Source organism: Rhinatrema bivittatum, chromosome 7 (assembly GCF_901001135.1).
Source record: "Rhinatrema bivittatum chromosome 7, aRhiBiv1.1, whole genome shotgun sequence".
NCBI lineage: Eukaryota > Metazoa > Chordata > Amphibia > Gymnophiona > Rhinatrematidae > Rhinatrema > Rhinatrema bivittatum.
Window position 1 is genome coordinate 217,537,664 of NC_042621.1, and position 24,655 is coordinate 217,562,318.

The 24,655-nt window shown below is 42.5% G+C and overlaps 1 protein-coding gene across 6 annotated transcripts in view; it reads right to left on the reverse strand.

Annotated features, from left to right (window-relative positions):
• PANK1 (pantothenate kinase 1) overlaps positions 1 to 24,655 on the reverse strand; it is a 138,341-nt gene that overhangs the window by 7,284 nt on the left and 106,402 nt on the right. For 4 of the 6 annotated variants that reach the window (XM_029609840.1, XM_029609844.1, XM_029609843.1 and 1 more), the window contains 2 exons: positions 6,426 to 6,549; positions 3,300 to 3,425 (listed from right to left, as the gene is read on the reverse strand). In XM_029609840.1, the coding sequence (XP_029465700.1) occupies positions 3,300 to 3,425; positions 6,426 to 6,549 (250 nt within the window). Of the gene's footprint in view, positions 1 to 3,299; positions 3,426 to 6,425; positions 6,550 to 24,655 lie in introns of those variants that run through there. The other 2 variants (XM_029609841.1, XM_029609842.1) reach the window with 2 other exon arrangements.

Consider the following 24,655-nt stretch of genomic DNA (forward strand, 5'->3'; position numbering starts at 1 on the left):
GCAGAACAGTCTCTGAACTCTCTACGTAATACAGGCAAGCTTGTAGGTCCAAGCACTATAGGCGATCTTTTCTTTCTTGTTTATCATTGTTGCTGGTGGGGAAGTAAGTTTTTCTCAGCCATAGCTGTTTGCTCTCTCCACACACTGCCGCCATCATGACCAAACTGGACAATATCCCTCTGTGTCCCAGGCCTTCCAGAACTCTCCAGATTGTAGATGCCCCTTTGGCTTCTCCAACTTGACTGGACAAGACTCCCTTTCAGGCTCCTTGGTACTGCCCCCTTCTGGGGTGTCTGTGTTGTCCTTTCCCAGGCTCTTTCTGCTGTTTGGGCACCATACAGGGCCTTCCTTGGGACCTCTTGTAGCACCAACCTCAGGCCTTCCTTCTTAGGCTTAGGTTTTCCCCTGCTGCATGCCTCCACTTTCAGGGTTTCCGGAGCACATTGCCTCAGGTCACTCACTAGCATAGTGTTCTCTCTCGCAACGTGCTTTAGGTTCACCTCCCATTGGGTCAACTCTGTGGCTATCTTCTGATGTTCTGCGACCAACTGCCGCCATTTAAATCTGCCTTTCCCTCTCTGGGCATCCATGGCCTCTGGTAGTGGCTTTGCTGTCCCTACTGACTTGGCTGGCCTTTCCATTTGCCATACATCCAGTCTCAGGTTCCTCCTCTCATCTGGCTCTGGGGCCTGGAGAACTTCCAGAACGTCATACGCCATTACTGTGCACCTCTCCAAAGCCCTCTGGCTCCTCTTCCATCTCCTCCCCAGGAAATAAACCCTTGCATGCATCTTTCCAGGAATAGGAAAACAAAAAAACCCAAAAAACTGCTGGCCTTTCCAGCCCTTACTCACTGCTTGACCCCTGAATATCCAGGTGGGGATAGCCCCCTTGGCCTGTAGACAACTCCGAGTGTGTATGTGTGAGTGGAAGGCCCCAGGAAAAGAAAAACCTCTACATGATTTTGGTTTTTGTGTGCTTTACAGCAGTGTTTCTCTGTGCGGTGCTTAGAGCAAACACTTTCTCCCAAAAAAAAAATTCCTCTCTTCATTCAGTGATGTAGAGTTCCTGTCAATGCAGTCACTTTCAGAAAATCCTCTCTTTCTAGACACTTCTAGGAGGCTTGGACTTCTGCCTGTGCAGTCGCTTAGTGCAGAAAATCCTGCACCATATGTCACAGAGCACGAGTGGTCTATGGCTGGCTGGAGGACTGAATCACAGTCTGGACTCCAGTTTTCCTCTTGCACAAATTTTATTATTTACACATCAAACAGAATTCAAGACTGCTTACCTTGCAGTATATGTCAGCAAAACACATCAGTATGTTTAAGGAACTGCCTTATCCTTCTCCCAAGGGCTTCTTCCTCCTCTCTTCTGAGCCTACACTTTATTCCTGCTCGTAGGAAATACCCTGTACCCAGAATGCCCTGTGTTAAGGTGGACCGGATCCAGACTGCTGGGATTGTTCTAGTAAGATGTTCTGAGAGTTTCCATAGGGCACTCTGTCACACCCCCATCGCACTCGTGTACATGCAATGACGAAGGGGGTTTGACTGTGTGCAAATGGCTACTGGTCCTTATCTCGAATATCATCTGGCTTGATAGGCTTATGTTGGCTCGTCATGGAAAGCCTCATGCCGAAATTTGAATATTCTTAGGTTCCAGGTGCAAAGGGAGACAAACCAACTACCCTGGCCTACCTTACCCTATTCTTATATGCTAACCCTATTATTCTTAATCTTCATCCCAAGTTCTACCATAAATCTATAAAGAATCTTCATATGGGGAACTTTATGATATTAAATATATTGTGCCTTAAAAGTGTTCCAGGATTTAATCATCAGTCCTGTTAAATGTATTTACAATAAATCTGTTTTGGAGCCCCCTGATGTAGGACCAGGTATACCTATAGGTCATTGTATGTGTGGACATTGCAGCATGTGCCAACAAGTTATTGTTGGCTAAAAATGAACTCTTCCCTTGATAAGTGTTAAATATTTTCTGCAACAGACTGTATATCTCAATCTGCAGTATATGTCATTGTTTGTCCATGTTTATGATTGTTACATGTGATATGTGTAGTTCAATGTCTGTTTAGGTATGTGGTGTTTTATATTTTATATATTGTTTTATTCTGTTAAGTGCTTTGGTTTGAGGTAGAAAGGTGGTATATCAAGAGAACTGAATAAACTAAACTCTACGTCGGCAGGACTAAGGACGGTGCAGATGGGTTATTGGAACACTGAAGTTGTCTAAATATCCATGAAATGCAAGTACCCATTTGGATCATTGTTTAATTTATGAGCATGAGTTTTTATATGTACAATGGTTTGCAAAAGAACATGTTAAACTACCATGGAGGTGACCAAGCCAGACTCAACTGATATGAGCAATATTGGATTTACACGTTACAACAGTACAGTTTACAGGGATGAACATGGATGTTGAATGGCATGCAGTCATATAAATAACATTGGTTTAATATTGTAGTTAGTAATTTTTACAATTTTTTATATCAGTTGTAAAATTAAATAGGAGTGTTTGTTAGTCAATAAATCATTACATATCATGAAATTTGTGAACAAACTGGGGAGTAATGTGATAGGTCTATGAATCATAGCTGAGCATTTTAAATAATGTCATATGTTCTGCCACTAGAAGCTGCCATAGAGCAGTCGGCATCAAGCATCTGTTAATTTCTGGAGTCACACAACAGTTCCCCTGAAGCAGAATGTACACAAAACCTCTGGGTCAGGAGGAACGAAGCTATGATTAACTGAGTGTGTTTGGGATTTGTAATTCAGCTGCTAAGTATACATTTAAGCATTGAAGCAATTGGACTGTTTTATTTCCATTATATAAAAAGAATATAAAAACAGAACAGGACCAGTGATTAAATCCTGCACTTTTAAGGCATATTAAGGTCCTTTATAGTAAGTGGCCAATTTTTCTATTTTAACCAAACTGATACAAACAATTGTGGATGAATATTGGTGTTGTCGTCCCCCACCCTCTATACCTAATTTGCCCCCTTGTGGCCACCTCTCAAACAAATACTTCTGTGTGAAAGCACCAATTGTGTGCAAACTCAGTCCCTTGCAATAATGTTGCAAAACATTTTCAGCGGTGCCTCCTACTTTATGAGTAGGGATGTCCTGTACCTGCACAGTCCATGGCTAGAGCTCAATAACTGGCAGGTGTGAAAGGAGCTGTGGGATCCCCACCAGAAAAAGAGCTTACAGGGAGAGTCTCCCCTCACATTCTGTGCAGGATGACTCCCCAATCAATGCAAACCATACCTCATGTTCCAAAAATAATGCCTTCAGCTGTCCTTTGGACCAGTAATCCATGGCATAAGATAGCAGCTTCATGGAGACCATGTTAATTCTGAGAAAGTTTCCAACAAATACCACCCTGTCAATGTTCTACAAAAGATAAAGACAAGACATAAATAAACTAAAGAAATAAACAGCATGACATGGAATGGAAGCAAAACAGAATACGAACTTGTTTCAAGAAATCTTAAGTTTTGCATTTGACTAAACCGGCAAGACTGGAACCACCATTACCAGCGTGGACTGGACTCGTTTTCCAGGGAACGGGATCCAGCAGGAAAGGATAAAAAGTGATTTTGTTCCAGGGTCTCCAAAGCCATCTATTAAAGGAGGGAACAGTGGGAGCCAAGGAGAGAGAGTGTCCTTTTCCTTGCTGAGTAAGAAATTTCATCCTGAGCCTGATCTACCTACACCAGCTGCTCGACCACTTTGTAAAGAATCCAGTAACCAGGGATGGGATTAATATCCCACCACCAAGCACTGGTGACAAACATTTAAATGCCAAACTGCAGTATAAACTGTACAATTTTCTAAAGAACACAATGTGCCAGGCCAAGAGCATAGGCACCATATTTCTTTCTAAGCCAGCAGAAGATGTCTGGGTGCTGGAAGTGGCCTCTCTAGACACTTTCTGCCCAAACCCATGTAACGAAGTCACTGGGCTCTTCTCAGGCTGCTCTGATTCACTGTGAAAGGACTGCCTCTTTTACAGGCTGTGTTGGCTCTTTGCATCAGTTTAAACACACAGTAAACAAGGTTGTTAAAGAATGCACAATTTGTTCCTTCAGATGCAGATTCAAAGGTCTTGGGCTGCAGCTCTCAGTGCTTTGATAGCCCTGTACAATGCTGCTTGAACTCCATGCCACAAGGCAACACTGTAAAGAAGCTGAAAGCAGAGAGAATGTGGATCCTGTAAATCCTGGCTGTGGAACACAGTATCCCACAAAAAATTAAGGAGCCAATAATTACAATATACAGTTTGCTTTGCTGAAGTGTGCTCACAAGTTTCTTTTTTAATAGCATGCTCAGGTTAACAGGAATTCATTACAAGTATCAACTGAAAAATAAAACAAGCAAACAAAAAAATCATTAAAAAAAAAACCAACAAAAAATTTCCTCAAGTTGTAGGTTTTGGTTTTATGCACAAAATGTATTTAACAAACTACTTGAAATTTAGCTGACTCCAAGCCAGTTAAGATGGAGATAAAAATACAGCACTATATACCTCCCGAAAGGAGAATATAGCTTCACTGAAGTCTTATAGGTCAATATTCAGTAGCATGACAAGTGGACTATTTATTTGGAAAAGTAGCCAGATAAATTGTCACGGACAGTCAGCAGAGCGCTGCAATTAAGCACTAAGCTGAATATACCCAGATAAAGTTATAGTTAGCTGGATAAACTTATCAGGCTAATTTTAAGACTGCTCTTCAGCATGACCAGATTAGCCGGATAACTTATACAGCTAAATTCCTCTCCAGGATGCCCCCAGTATGTCTCCAACTTATCAGGCTAGCTTGTATCTGGCTATATAGTTAGCCAGGTAAGTCGGAGACATTCAGAATGGCGGGAAATTTAAAATCTGCTATTTCTCTGCTATGTCCTGAACTTAGCTGTTCAAAGCATTTCAATGTTGACCTCTTAGTTTTTTTGCAATTTGTGTCGCATGTGCACTTGGTAGTCCTTTAAACTTCCTTCTAGGAGGCCCAGTAGGCATACCTGGGAACTCTCCAGATTTGGCCTGGAGACTCTGGAATTCTGAACGAATCGCCGGGTCACTGGGTCAACACCCAAAAACTCCGGGTGCGGAAGAAGAAAGCAGGCCTTAAGCGCCACCAGTGGACCCCATCCCACCGGCAGTGAAGGTAAGAGACAGCCTGTACATGATCCGACAGGAGCAGGAGGGAGCCCATTCAGCTGCTGCTCTCTCCTCCTCTGCCAGTCCCCCATGCTCTTCTGGGGTAGTCTCATGATAGAGACTTTGCCTAGGACTAGAGCAGAGGTAGGCATGCATGAGAATCTTTGTGATTCATACAATATTTCATAAGTACTCAAAGCAAGTTGTAATGCATTCTACTAATTAAAAATTGTTAGGTTATTAGGAGAAAAATTGTGTATCCCTGCAATTCAGACTTCATTGGGGAGTGGCCACATTAGAGAGCAGTAGCAGCGATTTGGGTTTACTAGCACAATGGCAACTAAGCTTTACCAGAAAGTAAAAATCTGACATCACATACACACATATCTCATCATTAAATGTGTGATATCACAATAAATACACACCAATTAGACTTTGCCAGCATGAGGTGGTTTTTGCTATGATTGCAAGGAAATTGCAAGGGAGCAATTTAACATTTTTCTGACCCAAAAAGCATTTAGTAGAATTTTTTTCAACTGATATGAAACTGGTTTTCCTGCCTGCTGCTCATGCAAAGTACAAAGAGGACAATGTTTACTTTTAATTTTTTTAGCCCATGTGCATGCACATTTCCGATTGATAGTTCCTCTTAATGGAGGTCATGCTTGATGATATCTGTAACGTACCAGCACAACACATAAGATATATCTATCTATAGTTCTTTTTCCAGCTTAGACATTCATGCTACCCTGAAAGACTGCAATACTGCTCTCCTTAGCACAATTCCATACAGGTATCGCACAAATACATGGCTAAGACTGTACTCCAAGAAAAAGATATATTTTTAATTAAAGCAAGAAATGTGACAATAATAAGAAAAGCCAAAAAAGGTAAAATAAAATGCATTACAAAAAAAAAATACACTGATAAGTTTTTAGTTTCAGGAACCTTGTCAGTACTTCTGCTTTGGATATGGCAACAAGCAGAGCTCCTACTTGAAAAGCAGTGAAACTGACTCTGTGCAGCTGTTCTCTATTGCCACCCAGCGTCAATTCCCACAGTGCAGCCGCACAGCAAGGCTGCTCTCGATTTCAAGGACTAAGAGCCACCGTTATTTCAAACTCCCTGCTCTCTCTCTGTGAACTAGAAAAAGCTACCTCATTAACATGCGAGCAAGTTACAAAGCAACGGTGGGTACACAGGAAAAACATGCACTGAGCCGGCGTTCTCACCTCATTTAGCGCACACATGCGAGCGATGGAGCCGATGTTATTTGTGATAGTGACCAACGTGGCTCTGGCCAAGTCCTCCTTTGTGATGGAATCTCGTTTCTCTTTACTCATCATGTGCCCAAAGCTGTTGTACACATCCAAACAAATCATCTAATTAATACTCTGAAAAATCGGTGCTCAAAATAATTCCCTCTGCAATCCCAAACAGTATACTTTTTGATGAACTGAAACGGCTTCTCTTAACCATAATACTGTACTTTCAGCTACATGAACTTTATTCTCTTCCTGCCAGTGACAGCAATATGAATGCACAGGATAGACTGACACCTCAGTATGTGAAAGCAAAGCAAAGAGAACTATTTAAAAAACAAACACAAATGCTCCATCTGACAATTCTAAAATGCAAGATTTGTTTTTACTGTGCTTCACTTATTCCATATATTTTAAGTGTTGAATAAAAACAGTATGGCACCAATATGTTTTCAAATAAACCTAGTCAATTTTAATTGGGTTATGAATTATGAAACATTTTGCCAAAGTAATAGAATGAATAAAATAAAAAGGGAAAGAAAAATATTTATCCAAAATAGTGACAGTAAGATAAAATTACAGGATACAGAAAGGACGACAAGGACAATCCTCAGTTTTTGGTGCTGGCCAGGTTACATTTCTGGCCCAGTGGCAAGATACCACATGCTTTGCAGCTTTAGCTTGAGTCTACCCTCTTTCCCCCAGGATCAGCCAAGAGTTTTTCCTGCTCACGTTTTCTAGGAAGTCTTGGATTTCTGTGTCAGCCTGGGGAAACACTCCCCCTTTATTCTCCTTTTCTATTTTATTCCTAAGGAGAAATATTTTTTTTGAACATATGTGCTAAGGATATTTCCCTTACAGATACAAAACGGGAGCTCCCTTGGAGTTGCTGCATTTGGGTCTGTAAACACCTGAGGAGCAGTTGTAAAACCCATTTGTTTTCTCTCTCAAGTATGGCCAGGGTGGTGGGGAAGGATTTGTCCGTTTCTTTTTCTGGCTACAATTTCACTGTTCTTGCTAGCTGGCGCGGCCCCTCCCTACCTCCACCACATCCACCTTTCTGGTTTTTCTTACCTATACGTCTCAGTATCTGTTTACCTTTCTCATTCAGGCAAAGTGGGCCCTGTGCTCCAATCCAGTAATTGTCAGACACCAGTTTTAACAGTTACAGGGGGCAATTAGTATAAAAAAAAAAAAAAATCAAAGAGAGATTTGTTTTTTACTGGAATAGAAATCAAAGTAATGGAAATGGTGTGTGCAGTTCGGAGAGATGCACAGGCTTTAGCATTGCCCTACATGCAGTGCTCCCAGTTTTCTGTGGTAGATTTTTAAAATTTCTGCAGCAATTGTGGCAAATTTGCATAATTTTCCACATTCAACGTTTATTTTTATAAAGCAAAATAAAGTCCTTTTCCGATATTTCTATATCCAGGTAATTTATGTGGTTCTTTTTTTTGGGGGGAGGGGAGGGGACTGTAGGGATCTTAGTGATGGTATTTGGAAGGGAGGAGGAGAATAGAGGGAAGGGGAATCTGGGAAATGGAGAGAGAGGGGATCTCAGAGAAGGACAATAGAGAAGGAATCTCAGGTAGAAGGGGTAGAAGGATAGAGAATGCAGGAGGAGGGAGGACAGGGGAATCAGGGATTATAGAGGGAAAGAGGATGAGTGGAGGAGAGGAAAGGGAGATCAAGGGGAGGGGTGGAGAAAAAAGGAATTTTGGATTAGGGAGATCTCTTCATTCACACCATACAGCTCCTTCAATTTCCTCACTCACGCCATTAATTCCTTCACTCACTCTCCATTCTCTCCCCTCTGATCCCGCTCATTCACTTTTGACCTCATCTTCTCATTCCTCTATCAATACCCTCTCCCATCCCTATTTACATTCTCCCTCTCCTCGCACTCCCTCCAAGCGCTCCAGCATTCACCAGCCACACCAGCGGGACTCCAAGCGCTCCAGCATTCACCAGCCACACCAGCGGGACTCCAAGCGCTCCAGCATTCACCAGCCACACCAGCTGGACTCCAAGCGCTCCAGCATTCACCAGCCACACCAGCGGGACTCCAAGCTCTCCAGCATTCACCAGCCACACCAGCGGGACTCCAAGCGCTCCAGCATTCACCAGCCACACCAGAGCATTAACACGATTTTTACAAGTCCCATTATGCCAACACCATCGTCTCGTCGGAACCCTAATTCCCCTTCACCGCAAATCCTACTCCTACAACAAATCCTGCCACCTCATCTAAGGGAAGAAAGACTAATTAACCAAATACCAATCAGACATCTCCGTCGCCAATCCAGCATCTATCCTACCCCAGAACTACCATCAAGAAGTCGCAGCTCCCTCATACCAATCATGATCACCCCTCTTACCCAGTTCATAGGACTCACACTACTCTCGGTTACTCTATTTAATGCACAATCACTGACTAAAAAGACGCACATCCTCAACGATTATCTACTGGACTCAGAACCCGATATCTGTGCCATCACAGAAACATGGCTAAAAAACTCCGACATCGCGCTCATCAACCAATTACCTATACACAAGTATGAAATACTATCAACCCACAGACACAAAAAACGAGGGGGAGGCTTACTAATAGCAACCAAAAAAGAACTCAAACTTATCCCACATACAATCAAGTCCGAGTCCAAACTGGAACTGGGCTTAGTCAAATCACAACATATGCAACTACTACTAGTCTATGCTCCTCCAGGATTACTTGAAGCGGACACCTCTCCCCTCATCGAATCCATAGTAAAGCACATCGACTTTGATCTCCCTACCATGATCATGGGAGACTTTAACTTACATACCGACGCTTCACCCCTCTCCCCCAACTGCGAAACCCTCCTCAATTCCCTCAGTGCAATGGGATTCACGCAAATCGTCAACAACCCCACTCACAAAGGAGGACACACGTTGGATCTCATCTTCATCAACTCAAAATTCAGTTGCTCATCGACACCCACCTGCACTCCAGTACCCTGGTCAGATCACTTTCTGATAACCACCAAGATCGCCGCTAAACAACAAACTTACAGCCCGCAACCTCAGTCCACCATTCACTACAGGAAAACATGTTCATCCGAGACTCTCAGCGACCATCTTACGAAAGAACTCTCAAACCTGGACTTATCCAACTCTGAATCGGCAGTTCTTTCATGGCACAACATCACGGAAGCAGTAGCTAACAAGATATGCCCTGCAGTCTCCAAAACAATAAACCTTGAAAAGAAAGGAAAACAACCATGGTTCTCCACGGAGTTAATACGGATGAAACAAATCCTTCGCCACAGAGAAAATAGATGGCGCAAAGCCCCCAACTCTGTCACACTCTCATCCTACAAAGGAACCCTACACCATTATAGGACCTCAATCCTAAAGTCAAAAAGAGAATACTATGCAAGTAAAATCCACAACCTCCAATATGACGCCAAGGCACTTTTCTCTTATGTGTCACAAATCACAAAGTCATCCCCACCAACGATACCTGATGATATAGCACAATCCAAGGCCAATGAACTTGCTTCTTTCTTTCAACAGAAGATCACAAATACCCTGGCTCTCCTACCAACCAACACCACCACATACTCTACATTCTCCACCACTCACTCCCATACTGGAATCAAGCTCGACAACTTCGATCTGACATCTCCCGGGGAGATTGAATATCTCCTTAAGAAACAGAAACCATCTAGCCATCCAGCAGACAAGATACCATCCAAACTCCTGCTACTGATTCCAAACATGATTGCAGGACCTCTAGCTAATATTATAAACTGCTCATTAGCTCAAGGGAGATACCCAGATAGCTTAAAATCCGCTTCCCTTAAACCCCTCCTCAAGAAGCATAACTTAGACCCCAAAGAACCTGCTAACTTCCGCCCCATCTCAAATCTACCGTTCTTAGCCAAACTTACAGAGAAACTAGTTAACACTCAGCTATCAGAATATCTAGAGGATCACAACATCCTATTCCCCTCCCAATACGGATTCCGCAAATCTCGCAATACAGAAACACTCCTCATTTCCTTAACAGACCATATCATTCTGGGATTAGACAAGGGCCATTCCTTCCTCCTAGTTCTATTGGACATCTCAGCAGCCTTCGACACCGTCAACCACACCATCCTTCTGACTCTCCTAGCAGAAATAGGTATATCAGGTTCAGCCCTCAGTTGGTTCACGTCTTTCCTTAGTAACAGAAGTTACAAAGTTAAAATAAATAATAAAGAATCTCCTTCAACAAGGTCCTCACTCGGAGTACCCCAAGGATCATCGTTATCACCCACTCTCTTTAATATATACCTCCTCCCACTCTGTCAGCTTCTAACAGACCTTAACCTTATTCATTTTCTGTATGCAGATGACGTGCAGATTTTGATTCCGATAACAGAATCCATCGCAAAATCACTCTCACTCTGGAACAACTGCCTAAATCTGATCACCAGCCTTCTTAACAGCCTCAACTTGGTCCTTAACGCATCCAAGACCGAACTCCTCCTCATCTCCTCTAACCAAGACAACCCACTCCCACAGACCATCCTTAACACCCAGCTCATGCATACCCACGTACGAGATCTCGGGGTGTTACTAGACAACCGCTTAAACCTCAAGAAAATGATCAACACCACAACCAAAGATTGTTTCTACAGGCTTCAAGTCCTAAAAAGACTCAAACCCCTACTTTTTTTCCACGACTTCAGAACAGTTCTGCAAGCCTTGATATTTGCTAAAATCGACTACTGCAGTGCACTCCTCTTGGGACTCCCCAGCTCTACCACCAAGCCGCTACAGTTGATACAGAACGCTGCCGCAAGAATCTTGACTAACACCAACCGGGGAGAACACATATCTCCCATCCTACGTAACCTACACTGGCTCCCAGTGAAGTACAGAATCCTCCACAAATCACTCACTTTAATCCACAAAGTCATCTACAATCACTTGCATCTGGACCTCGAATTCCCCCTCAATCTCCACCTCACCAACAGACCGACTAGAGAAATATATAAAGGAACCCTACAGACCCCACCTACAAAAGCTACACGCCTCATCTCAACTAAAGACCGATCCTTTTCAACAGCAGGCCCAACTATCTGGAACGACATCCCAGCTGACCTCAGAATGGAGCCCTGCCTACCAACATTCAAGAAAAAACTTAAGACCTGGCTTTTCCGCCAAGCCTTCTCAGATACCCATGACACACAATAGTCGACAGAACTTCCTTTAGGAGCAATGGATTTCCATTTTACCCCTAAGACCAGAATAAGAGCCTCCTGACTGCTCTGTTTATACTAATAATGTCTCCGCTATCTCTAGCCTTTCCTTCCTTCCAGCAGTCTATGCCTCCAAGTTTAATTTCCCTGTTAAATGTAACTTTGCTTTTTCATGTTCAACCTTTTGTTTTTGGTTACTGTTCTTGGTTCAGTTCCCCTATTCGATGTGAACCGACCTGATATGGTCTCTACCATGAAGGTCGGTATAGAAAAGTGTTAAGTAAATAAATAAATAATCTCCATATTCACTCTTGCCCCACCATCCAATGCCTCATTCACTCTTCTTTTCCCTTTCACTCTCTCCAATCCCCTTATTATCTCTTGACCTATCCCTTCACTCACTCTCTCTACTCCATCAATACCCTCTCCAATTCACTCTCATCCCTTTTAACTCTTACCGCTCTACCCCATCTTCTCTTACCCCATTCTTCTCTGATTCACTCTTACCTCATCCCCTCATTCACATTCTGTCCTCCCTCTGCACCCTCTCCAACCCCATACTTGTCGTACCACTCCCATGACTTAATTTACTTCTTATCCCCTTCCTGAGTATTCCTTATGTCCCCTCCCTTTCTTGTTGATCAGTGGCAGGAAGAGGAGCAGTGAAGTGGCAACATGTTGGGCTGCTTTCTCTCCTCTCTTGCCACCCAGGCTCGACTGCAACTTTCAACCACCTGGAGTCATGTGGTTGAAAGCTACAGTTAGGTTTGGTTGGCAAGAGAGGGGGATGCAGCCCAATGTGCTGCAGCTACCTCCTCTTTCTGTCACCAGGAAAAAGGGGGCACAAAGGGAGGGACACAGAATGCATGGCCTGCAGGGCCCCCAGTCTCCTGTGGCAATTCTGTGGAGATAGGCAAAATCTGTGGGAAGAGGCAACTTTTGTGGCCCATCCTGTAGCATCATGGGAGACCAGGACTGTCTATGTGTGTCCAAGTATCTGGATGAAATTGGCTCAAGCTTAAGGCAGAACGGGCCAGAATTTAAAAAGCCTCCCCTCCATATTCAGTATCCATCAAGCCTGCCCCAGCTCTAAACAGAGGATCCCATAAATAAGAAATAAATGGATAACAGCGAAAAAAAGCAAACAGAATGTTGGGAATTATTAGAAAGGGAATGGTGAATAAAAGGGAAAATGTCATAATGCCTCTGCATCACTCCATGGTGAGACCGCACCTTGCGTACTGTGTACAATTCTGGTCCCTGCATCTCAAAAAAGATATAATTGCGATGGATAAGGTACAGAGAAGGGCGACCAAAATGATAAGGGGAATGGAACAGCTCCCCTATGAGGAAAGACTAAAGAGGTTAGGACTTTTCAGCTTGGAGAAGAGACGGCTGAGGGGGGATATGATAGAGGTGTTTAAAATCATGAGAGGTCTAGAACGGGTAGATTTGAATCGGTTATTTACTCTTTCAGATAACAGAAAGACTAGGGGACACTCCATGAAGTTAGCATGTGGCACATTTAAAACTAATCGGAGAAAGTTCTTTTTCACTCAACGCACAATTAAACTCTGGAATTTGTTGCCAGAGGATGTGGTTAGTGCAGTTAGTGTAGCTGTGTTTAAAAAAGGATTGGATAAGTTCTTGGAGGAGAAGTCCATTACCTGCTATTAATTAAGTTGACTTAGATATTACTAGCAACAGTAACAAGGAATAGACTTAGTTTTTGGGTACTTGCCAGGTTCTTGTGGCCTGGATTGGCCTCTGTTGGAAACAGGATGCTGGGCTTGATGGACCCTTGGTCTGACCCAGTATGGCATGTTCTTATGTTCTTATCATTGAAATTATTTTATTTTTATTTGTTTTTATATACTGACATTCATCTGAGATATCACATCGGTTTACATTCAGGTACTGCAGGTATTTCCCTATCCCCAGAGGGCTTATAATCTAAGTTTTGTACTTGAAGCAATGGAGGGTAAAGTGACTTGCCCAAGGAGTAACAGCAGGAATCAAACCCTGGTCTCCTGGTTCGTAGCCCACTGCTCTAACCACTAGGCTATTCCTCCTCCCTAATTAGGAAGAATAAGGACTGCGATTCAAATATATGTCCACAAGCATACCAGTACATAACTTTATGGTGCTGGTGGCAAAATAAAAGTTCTACAGAGGTATCTGTAGTGGACAGAGGAAGGTGGATAGAGGCCCACTCTAAAAGAATTCAAGAATAGTGGCAGAAGAACTCAGAAAAGGAGAACACTATTTGGCGAGGAATGCTAGCAAAAGAATACATTTATGTCTCAGTTTATTTTCGTATGTAGATTGTCTCACTTTGAGCCTTAAGGAAAGGCGATTCAAAATGTAATTAAATAATAAAATTCGGGGACAGTATTCAAGGAAAAAAAAAAAAAAAAAAGGTTACATGCCTACAGGAAGCCATAGCTAGCAGACACACAAAACATTCTCAAGACTGCTGCTACAGAAAGGGAAGGGAAGACAAGAGTACTTTCGTAGTTCACTTAAAGACAAAACTTGGCTGGGTGTCAAGTCCGTGTAATACAAGAATTTCAGAAGTTAGAGGAGCGTCTTAAGAAGTTGTCAAGAACAGTGGCTTTTTTCCAAGGTGTTGCCTGGGAAAGACAGTTTATACCACACAAAGAGGTTCAGTGCATGGCTAAAGAAATGGTCTAAGGATGAAGATCCGCTCAGCATGAATTTTTCAATATGAGCAGACTATTTAAAATCTTTTATAATTAAATTTTTAACATTTCGAGGTTGGAACCCCACCAAAAGGGATAAAATATTTTATGGTAGTGATGGCTAGAGATGTGCATTCGTTTAAAACGAAATAGAGAATATCAACGACATTGTCTATTTCATTTCACTGGAACCCCATAATGAAAGAAAAAAATGTCAAAATTTCATTTTTTTTCAATGGCATGCATTACCTGGATTTAGTGTGCACTCTCTCCAGATAGGGTACATTAACCACAAAATTAGGGAAAGCGAAGAAAAAACACCCCAACTAACCATTTTAAAAATGAAATCAAGCAAAAAATGATGAAACAAAAACAATACTCAAACACTGCACACCCTTAGAGATGGTCTATATCTGTCTGAGAGGGGAACCATAAACAAGGGTGAACAGTTCAGATCATTCATTAACAAAATAAATGTTGGGGGTAGCAGGTTGAAGCTGGCTAAATTAGGCTGTCACCCCTACAGAAACAAGATAGGCAGAAAAACATACAAAAGAGAGAATTCCACAAAACTATAGGTGTGAGATTCACAGACAGAAAACAAGGGAAGCAACAATATCTGGAAGGTTATGTGCACAAATACTCTAAAAGGTGAATTTTAAAAAAGACAGCATGTGCCAAAAATCAGCAGATGTACACGTATCGAACACATGTGCACGTCCACCCAATTTTATAAGACGCCCAAAATGTGCGCATAAGTGCCAATGCATGAACATTTCGCATCGGAGGAAACAGGGGCGTGGTGTGGGCGTGGGTGCTCCAGGTCCATTGCCATGTAACTTACTTCTGCTACGGAGGAGGTGTAAGTTAAAAAATCAAAAGTTACAGGAATCCTTGAAGGGTTTTGAAGGGTCTGGGGTAACTGGGGGAGTGCAGGCTAAAGAACCAAGGGGATTAGGAGGGCCTAGGAAAACACTGGGCGAACTGGAGGATCAACTGGTGAAACTGGTCTTTGGCTGGACACGCGTTTGTTATAACATATAATCACTTGTTTGTCCGTATGCAGACTTACGCTGCTGGGCGTGCACAAGTTTAAAAATAGGCGTACATATACACTTGCTTAGGCTAATTTTATAACGAATGCGCGTATATTCGTGCATTTTATAAAACGGCCGCATATCTGGGCGCGCGCCGACATATACAAATGGGTATATGTGTGCCGGAGTGCCCGTTTAAAAGTTACAGTCTTAGTCTGGGCAATAAAATCCCAGACTTGGAGGTCAATCTATTCAAGAATGGGGTAGGCAAAAAAAGTGAGTAGTAGCACTTTATGTAAAATAATCACCTTAAGGCAATGCCCCCAGTTTCCTGTGGCAAATTTTTCAAGATTCTATGGCAAGAGAGAAATTTTCAAAATTCTATGACAATTGTGGTAAATTTGCATGATTTTGCATATATAAATATTTTTTTTGTTGTTAACACTGTTTTTATAAAGTCCCTTTTTTTATATTTCTGGCTCCAGTTAACTTACGTAGTTCTTCATTAGAGAAAAGGGATCATAGTGATTGGTGCTGGAGGGGGAGGGGAAGGGGAAGTGGAAAGGATCTAGAAGAGGTAGGGAGAAAGGATTCAGATGGGAAATGAAGATGGGATCTCAGACAGGAGGGTTAGAGAGATAAGGGATGGAGGTGAATAAGGACACAAAAGGAGAAGAGGGAAAGGGATTGAGAGGAGGGGAGGAGAAAGAGGAGACCTGGGGAGGGGATCTAGAGTCAGATGAGGAAGGAATTATCCACTCACACAGTTCCTCCATACATGATTCTCTCAGGCATAACCCTACACCACCACCAGTCTTCTCAGACACAATCTCTTCAAACACACCCCCTGATCTTCTCATTCACAGAGCACAGTCCTCTGTTTCCCTCGCTCACAAAGCACAGCACCTCCGAACCTTTCACTCACCCTCTGCATCCCAAATTTATTAAAGTTATATCTTCTGGTCTTCTGCTGTTGTTAAAACAGATGAACTCTTCATTTTGCCTTAATCCTCTACCATTTAAGTTCTAAAAGAACCCAGACTTAGGTTTACTTCCCTACCTAGCATCTATTACAAACAGTAGCCTCACTTCTGCCACAGTATAACTATTTTGAAAAAGCGAAACTTAGGTGCTGATGTTTTAGGTAACTACAGACCCATCTCTAACTTTCCAACTCTCTCTACAATTATTGAGTTGGTCATCTTGACTCAGCTCCTTGATTAACAAGATCTTCATTTTTCATCCTAAACAATCAGATTTTAGGGAAGGTTTTAGCATGGTAACAGCACTCGCTGCCTTTTTAAATAAGATTAGTCTAAATTTGGACAAACATCGAGATGCTTTGTCTTTCTTGACATGCTATCTTCATTTGATATCGTTAATCATTCTCTTCTGCTTCGTCTGGCTGAAATCGGTATTAAATATACGGCTTTGAATTGGTTTATTTCATTTTGTTTCTTTCCAATAGAACTTTTCATGTCGACCTGGACTCTAAACTGTTCTCAGTGCATCATCTGCTCTGTGGTGTTTCACAGGGAGCTATTTTAACTCCTACTCTTTTCTATATTGGCTCTTTGGCTACTTTGATACAAAGCCTGGGCTTTGGATACTGTTTTTATACAGAATTTTAGCTTTCTTTGACTCTAAATCTACAAAATCCTTGTCCAGTTTTAATGACTGTTTTGACCAAAATCTCCAAATGGCTTTCTTTCCATAGACTCAAAGTCAACCCCACAAAATCTGAGGCCTTGTGGTTTTATAGACAGACTGAGGGATATGCCGGTACAGTAATTGAACGGAAAGTAGTAGCTCTATTCTTGGGTGTAAAGTTTGACTCCTTTTTACATTTTTCTTCCCATAAGTGTGTTAGTGAGAAATCTGAATCTGCTAGATGTTAATTGTAGCACTCCCACTGCAGAAACGCAAGATGAGACATCCTTGACTTCCTTCAAGAAGTCCTCCTGTAAGAGAGGAAGCAATAAGAGATCTGGGGGAAATGTTTCCAATGTAAGCTCCAGTGATCAATAAATAGAATGGTTTAATATAAAGCAAAAGCAGAGGAGGGGGGAAGGTTCACATAAAAAGTCAGGATCCAGAACTTCTAAAGTACCACATTTTTTTTAGGATAGAGGAGTATCTTAAAGATATATTGAAAGGAGGGAAAACTAGATGAAACAGTAGGTTCAACTAAAAGGAGCCACTGTAAGGACAACAAATCCTTTTATTAGGAAAGTACATGAAGGAGGAAGATGACATTTTTCAAAAGGGACATGGTTAAAAAGGGAAGGGCAAAAAGATTAGCATTCAGAAGGATCAAAAAGAAAAAAATATATATGGACAAACAGAGAAGCAGAGAAAATACTCAGGGCAGAAAGATGCAAATGAAGGAAAAAAATGGCTAAGCCAGAAAGCAAGATGGAAATACTTTTTTAATGATATGCAAGTGAGGAAATGCCAATTGGAACTGTAAGGTAGAAAGGCAAAAAGAAAGAAAGTGTGGAAGGCCACAAAGAAAAAACATATATACTCAATATTTTTTCCATTGTTCACCAAAGAAGGGGTTGGAGGTGGCCCCACAGAAGTCAACAGGAGTTCAAAACACCCACATTGCATTACACAGATAATAATTCCCCAATATCACGGAAAAACCAGGAGTCAAGAAAAGGAGATCCATTACGCTCAGGTAGGACCCAAAGTCATCCATTCTTGACAGATGAGCAGCCAACAGGTACACCCTCCCACTCAAACAGGTCATTAAGAAATTCTTTACAATCCAGGATTACAGTGGGCTCTGGTAGAATTAGACCTGTGATAAGGAGACACACAATGTACCAAATGCAAAAAGAACAAGCCCTCTCTATATTAAAAACTGAGGAAGTTCTTGAAAAAAACATTGCAGTATTACCAGAAAAGAGAGAAAAAACACAATGCATGCAGTATTTCAAGATCCATAACCAAAAGAAAAATCTAATTGAGATGGATAACTCTGTCAACAGTGGCACAACTACAAACAGAAAGAGTAAAGTGAATAACAAATCTCAACTAATATCTCATAAGGAGTCCAGGAAAAGCAATAACCTTAAAGAGAGTACCTGGAAGGCTATGACCACAAATGCTCATAGTTTGGGAAATAAAATCCCAGATCTGCAGGCCCTAATGGCTGAGGCAGAATTGGACATTGTTGCTATCACAGAAACATGGTTCACAGAATCTCATGAATGGGATACAACAATACCAGGCTATAACTTGTTAAGGAAGGACAGAGAGGATAGAAAAGGGGGAGGTGTGGCTCTTTATGTCAGAAACAACATCCAAGCATCTGAGCTACAAGGAAGTTGGGGTAAAGAAGAAGCTCTATGGGTCGACCTAAAAAAAGATGACGGAGTGTCCATTTATATTGGAGTGGTTTACAGGCCTCCAAACCAAAAGGAAGAGCTGGACAGAGATCTGATTGAAGACATCCATAAGATAGGTAAGAAGGGAGAAGTGGTGATCGTGGGTGACTTTAATATGCCAGATGTAGACTGGAAAATCCCCTCTGCAGAAACTAAAAATAGTAGAGCAATAATGGATGCCATGCAAGTATCTTTGTTCAAACAAATGGTGTTGGAACCCACGAGAGAAGGTGCTATACTCGACTTATTGCTCAATAATGCAGATAATGTCTCAGATGTCCAGGTGGGCGCCCACCTCAGCAGCAGTGATCATCGAACGGTATGGTTTAATATCACTAATAGAATAGGGAAAAGAACCACAAAGACCCGAGTTTTACAGTTCAAAAACACAGACTTTGAGGAAATGGGAAAGTACCTGGAGGAAGAACTTAAAGGATGGGAGAACGAGAGAGATGTGGATCAGCAGTGGACCAATCTAAAAGGAGCAATCACCAAGGCAACTGCTCTATATGTTAGAAACATAAAGAAAAGCAAAAGAAAATTGAAACCTATCTGGTTCTCAAAGGAGGTGGCTGACAAAATTAAAGCTAAAAGAACAGCATTCAAGAAATATAAAGGATCCCAAAGGGAGGAGCACAAAGAAGAATATTTGTATCAACTGAGGGAGACGAAGAAAACAATCAAGTTGGCAAAAAATCAAGCAGAAGAGAGGATTGCCAAGGAGATAAAAAATGGTGACAAAACATTTTTCAGATACATCAGCGAAAAGAGAAAGGTCCAAAGTGGTATAGTGAAATTGAAAGGTGGTAATGATCAATGTGTGGAGACAGACGAAGAAATGGCAGAAATATTAAACGAATACTTCAGCTCTGTGTTCACTAAAGAAGACCCTGGAGAAGGACCATCTCTACACAACAAGAAACTGGAGGGAAGTGGAATAGATGAAAATCCTTTTACAGTAGAAAATGTGTGGGAAGAGCTAAAGAACCTGAAAGTGGACAAAGCCATGGGGCCTGATGGGATTCATCCAAGGATATTGAGGGAGCTCAGAGATGTTCTGGCGGGTCCGCTGTGTGACCTGTTCAATAGATCCCTAGAAACGGGAGTGGTGCCGAGAGACTGGAGAAGAGCGGTGGTGGTCCCGCTTCACAAGAGTGGGAACAGGGAGGAGGCTGGCAACTACAGGCCGGTTAGCCTCACTTCGGTGGTGGGAAAAGTAATGGAGTCTCTGCTGAAAGAGAGAATAGTGAACTATCTACAGTCCGGAGAATTGATGGACCAGAGGCAACATGGATTCACCAGGGGAAGATCCTGTCAGACAAATCTGATTGACTTTTTTGACTGGGTAACCAAGGAATTGGACCAAGGAAGAGCGCTCGATGTCATATACTTGGATTTCAGCAAAGCTTTTGATACGGTTCCGCACAGGAGACTGGTGAATAAAACGAGAAGCTTGGGAGTGAGTGACAAGGTGGTGACCTGGATTGCAAATTGGTTGACGGACAGAAGACAATGTGTGATGGTAAACGGAACCTTCTCTGAAGAGAGAGCGGTTTTAAGCGGTGTACCGCAAGGATCGGTGTTGGGACCGGTCCTGTTCAATATCTTTGTGAGCGACATTGCGGACGGGATAGAAGGTAAGGTTTGTCTTTTTGCGGATGACACTAAGATCTGCAACAGAGTGGACACGCCGGAAGGAGTGGAGAGAATGAGACGGGATCTAAGGAAACTGGAAGAGTGGTCGAAGATATGGCAGCTGAGATTCAATGCCAAGAAGTGCAAAGTCATGCATATGGGGAGCGGAAATCCGAATGAACTGTATTCGATGGGGGGGGAAAGGCTGACGTGCACGGAGCAGGAGAGGGACCTTGGGGTGATAGTGTCTAATGATATGAAGTCTGCGAAACAATGCGACAAGGCGATAGCAAAAGCCAGAAGAATGCTGGGCTGCATAGAGAGAGGAATATCGAGTAAGAAAAGGGAAGTGATTATTCCCTTGTACAGGTCCTTGGTGAGGCCTCACCTGGAGTACTGTGTTCAGTTCTGGAGACCGTATCTACAAAAAGACAAAGACAAGATGGAAGCGGTACAGAGAAGGGCGACCAGGAAGGTGGAGGATCTTCATCGCATGACGTACGAGGAGAGATTGAAGAATCTAAATATGTACACCCTGGAGGAAAGGAGGAGCAGAGGTGATATGATACAGACTTTCAGATACTTGAAAGGTTTTAATGATCCAAAGGCAACGACAAACCTTTACCATAAGAAAAAAATCAGCAGAACCAGGGGTCACGATTTGAAGCTCCAGGGAGGAAGATTCAGAACCAATGTCAGGAAAGTATTTCTTCACGGAGAGGGTGGTGGATGCCTGGAATGCCCTTCCGGAGGAAGTGGTGAAGACCAGAACTGTGAAGGACTTCAAAGGGGCGTGGGATAAACACTGTGGATCCATAAAGTCAAGAGGCCGCCAATGAAGAGTGGGTGACTCGCCAGAATGATGGCTACTGCCTGGAGACAATACCCTTAGTCAATAAACATACACATGGTTACTGTGACTCCAACATCACTCTAAGATTCAACAGCATGAGGAAATGTGGAAAAAAGGATTTGCACTCACAATGACGGGAGTAGCTGGCTTGTTACGGCGGTTACTACCCCAAACCAAATGTCCAGATTACTACCTCCACCTTCCTCTATTCCTGATGCCTTTCAACTAGCTTGATCACTCCATTCTTATACTTCACTTTCAATGCATATCCAGCATAGTTCTCTGCTTCAACAGCAGGGGAAAAGAAAAACTGTTACTTCACACATCCAGCAGAGCTCTCTGCTTAAACGGCAGGGGAGAAGAAAAAAGGGTTCGCACTCACAAAGCGGGGAGTAGCTGGCTTGTTACGGCGGTTACTACCCCAAACCAAATGTACCTGATACTTCACTCTCGACGCATATCCAGCATGGCTCTCTACTTCAACGGCATCGGAGAAAGACTGATACATCACGAATTTCCAGCATAGCTCTCTGCTTCAACGGCAGGGGAAAAGAAAAACTGATACTTCACGCATATCCAGCATAACTTCAACGGCAGGGGAGAAGAAAAAAGGATTCACACTCACAAAGCGGGGAGTAGCTGGCTTGTCACGGCGGTTACTACCCCAAACCAAATGTGCCTGATACTTCACTTTCGATGCATATCCAGCATAGCTCTCTGCTTCAACAGCAGGGGAGAAGATAAACAACCAATAAGGGCTGTATAACATAATCTGGGTAAAAACAAATAAGCATGGGTGTAGCTTGCTTATTGCGGCGGTTACTACTCCTACTACCTCTAACTAATCAAGCTAGATATTTCACTTGGATGCAGCTCCTCCACCGCTCTCTACATTAATGGCGGGGGGGGGAAGGGAATTAGAACCAAGAGCTAAGAGAAACAGATAAGTATGGGAGAAGAAATGAGGGAAGCTTGCTGGGCAGACTGGATGGGCCATTTGGTCTTCTTCTGCCGTCATTTCTATGTTTCTATGTTTCTATAAAACAGTAGAGGGGTTTTACAGAGGAGGAGATTTGCATGGAACTTGCAAAACAAACTAGACAAGGCAATTGGGCTAGATGGGGCAGATTCTACAATGTTAAAAGGAGCTTAGAAAGTTTCTGACAGCTTTACTAACAATCCTGTTCAACAACTCCTCAGAGATAAGAATAATTTTATAAGTCCGGGACTGGCAGACATCAATCCTCTTCACAAAAGAGTAAAAAGGGAGGAAACTGATAACCACAGATCAATTGGCATAACCGCTGTGCTGAAATAGAAATAAAGTCATTACTAAAGAAAGGACAGTGAAATATCTTGCATCCATCGGGTTACAGGATCTAATATAGAATGGCTTTACCAGAAGAAGATCATGACAAATAAATCTGATCAATTTCTTTAACCTGGGGGGTAAATGCTGGATTTGCTATACCTAGATCTCAGGAAAGCTTTTGAAACTCTCTCACAAAAAAGGATAAAATAGTTTGGCTTCCATGTTAGCCTACATGAAGGTAACGAAGCCAAATAAAATGTTTTTATTTATTATGTATATATTCAGTTGTGATCATGTTTACATACTCCTGGCAGAATTTGTAAGATGTATAGCATTTTAAGAAAACATGAGTGATCAGACAAAAATCTGTTATTTTTAATGTGTTTCAAATTAAACTATTATGTATCACAGAATAGTACAATCGTTAAACAAACCTTGGCAAAAAAGGAAATAATTAAAGGGTCCTGTTCAAAAGTTTGCATACTCTTGAATGTTAGCATTGATAATATACACTCAAGTTGACACACAGGTTGAGATGGTAAAGAAGGGTAGGGATCCACACCTGTGCCTTGTTTGATTATAATTAGCATCTATGTATGAACAGTCAATGAGTGTCTTAGCTCTTTAGAAACCATTGCATATTTCATTCAGGGATGCACTGACTTTGGTGAATAATGAAGCATGGGGAAAGTAAAAGAACTGCCAAAGGATCTGTGAGCAAAAGTAGTTCAACTTTATAAATCAGGAAAAGGATATAAAAAGATATCCAAAGATTTGAAAATATCAATCAGTACTGTTCAAACTCTGATCAAGAGGTGGAAAATTATGGGTTCTGTTAATACCAAGCCACGGTCAGATAGACCAAGAAAGATTTCAGACAACAGCCAGGAAAATTTGTCGGAATGCAAAGAAAAATCCACAAGCATCTTCTACTGAAATACAGGCTTCTCTGAAACAAAATGGTGTGGATGTTTTAGAATGCACTCCAGAACCTTCACTTTCTTCTGCTGCAGCCACTAAGAATCGACTTGGCCTTATGTTTCAGATCATTGTCATGTTGGAAAGTATAAGTGCTCCCCATGTGTAGCTTCCTGGCTGAGGAATACAAATTCTCCTCCAATATTTTCTGGTAAGATGGTGCATTCATCCTACCATCAATTTTGACTAAATTCCCTGTGCCGCCGTAGCTCATCCCCCCCCCAAAACTGCAGAGATCCACCTCCATGCTTCACAATAGGCCTTGTTGACTCCTCTCCAAACATAGGGCCGGTTTTTAAAAGCCCTGCGTGCGCCGGGCCTATGCTGCCCATAGCATGGTAGAGTTTCCAGAAAAAAGTCATTGCTACACCAACACCACAAAACAGTCCGCTTACAATAAGCCAAACACCTAGAGATGCCTCAAAATTTCTGGAACAAAATAATTTGGAGTAATGAGATCAAAATCAAACTTTATTGACACAACATAAACACTATGGGGTAGATTTTAAGAGGTGCGTGTGGGTGTACATGTGCACGCGCTACCCGGCGCGCAGACATGTATGCCTGATTTTATAACATGCGCGCACAGGCACGCGCATGTTATAAAATCGGGGGTCGGCACACGCAAGGGGGTGCACAATTGTGCACCTTGCGTGTGCCGAGCCGGGCTGCCTTCCCCCATTCCCTTCCTCGTAGCCCTACTCTAACCCCCCTGACCTTTGTCTTACCTTTTGCGCCTGCCTCCAGGCAGGCGCAAGTTGCTTGTGCCGGCAGCCTGCCGGCACGCAATCCTTCAACACAGCGGCAAATGGCTGCTGTGTCGGAGACCTCTGGTCCCGCCCCCGCCCCTTTTTAAGATAGGCCCGGCGCACGTAGGGCTTTTAAAATCCGGCCCTATGCTTGGAGAGGAGTTAACAAGGCCTATTGTGAAGCATGGAGGTGGATCTCTGCAGTCTTTGGGGGGGGGGGGTGAGCTACAGCAGCACAGGGAATTTAGTCAAAATTGATGGCAGGATGAATGCAGCATCTTACCGAAAATATTGGAGGAGAATTTGTA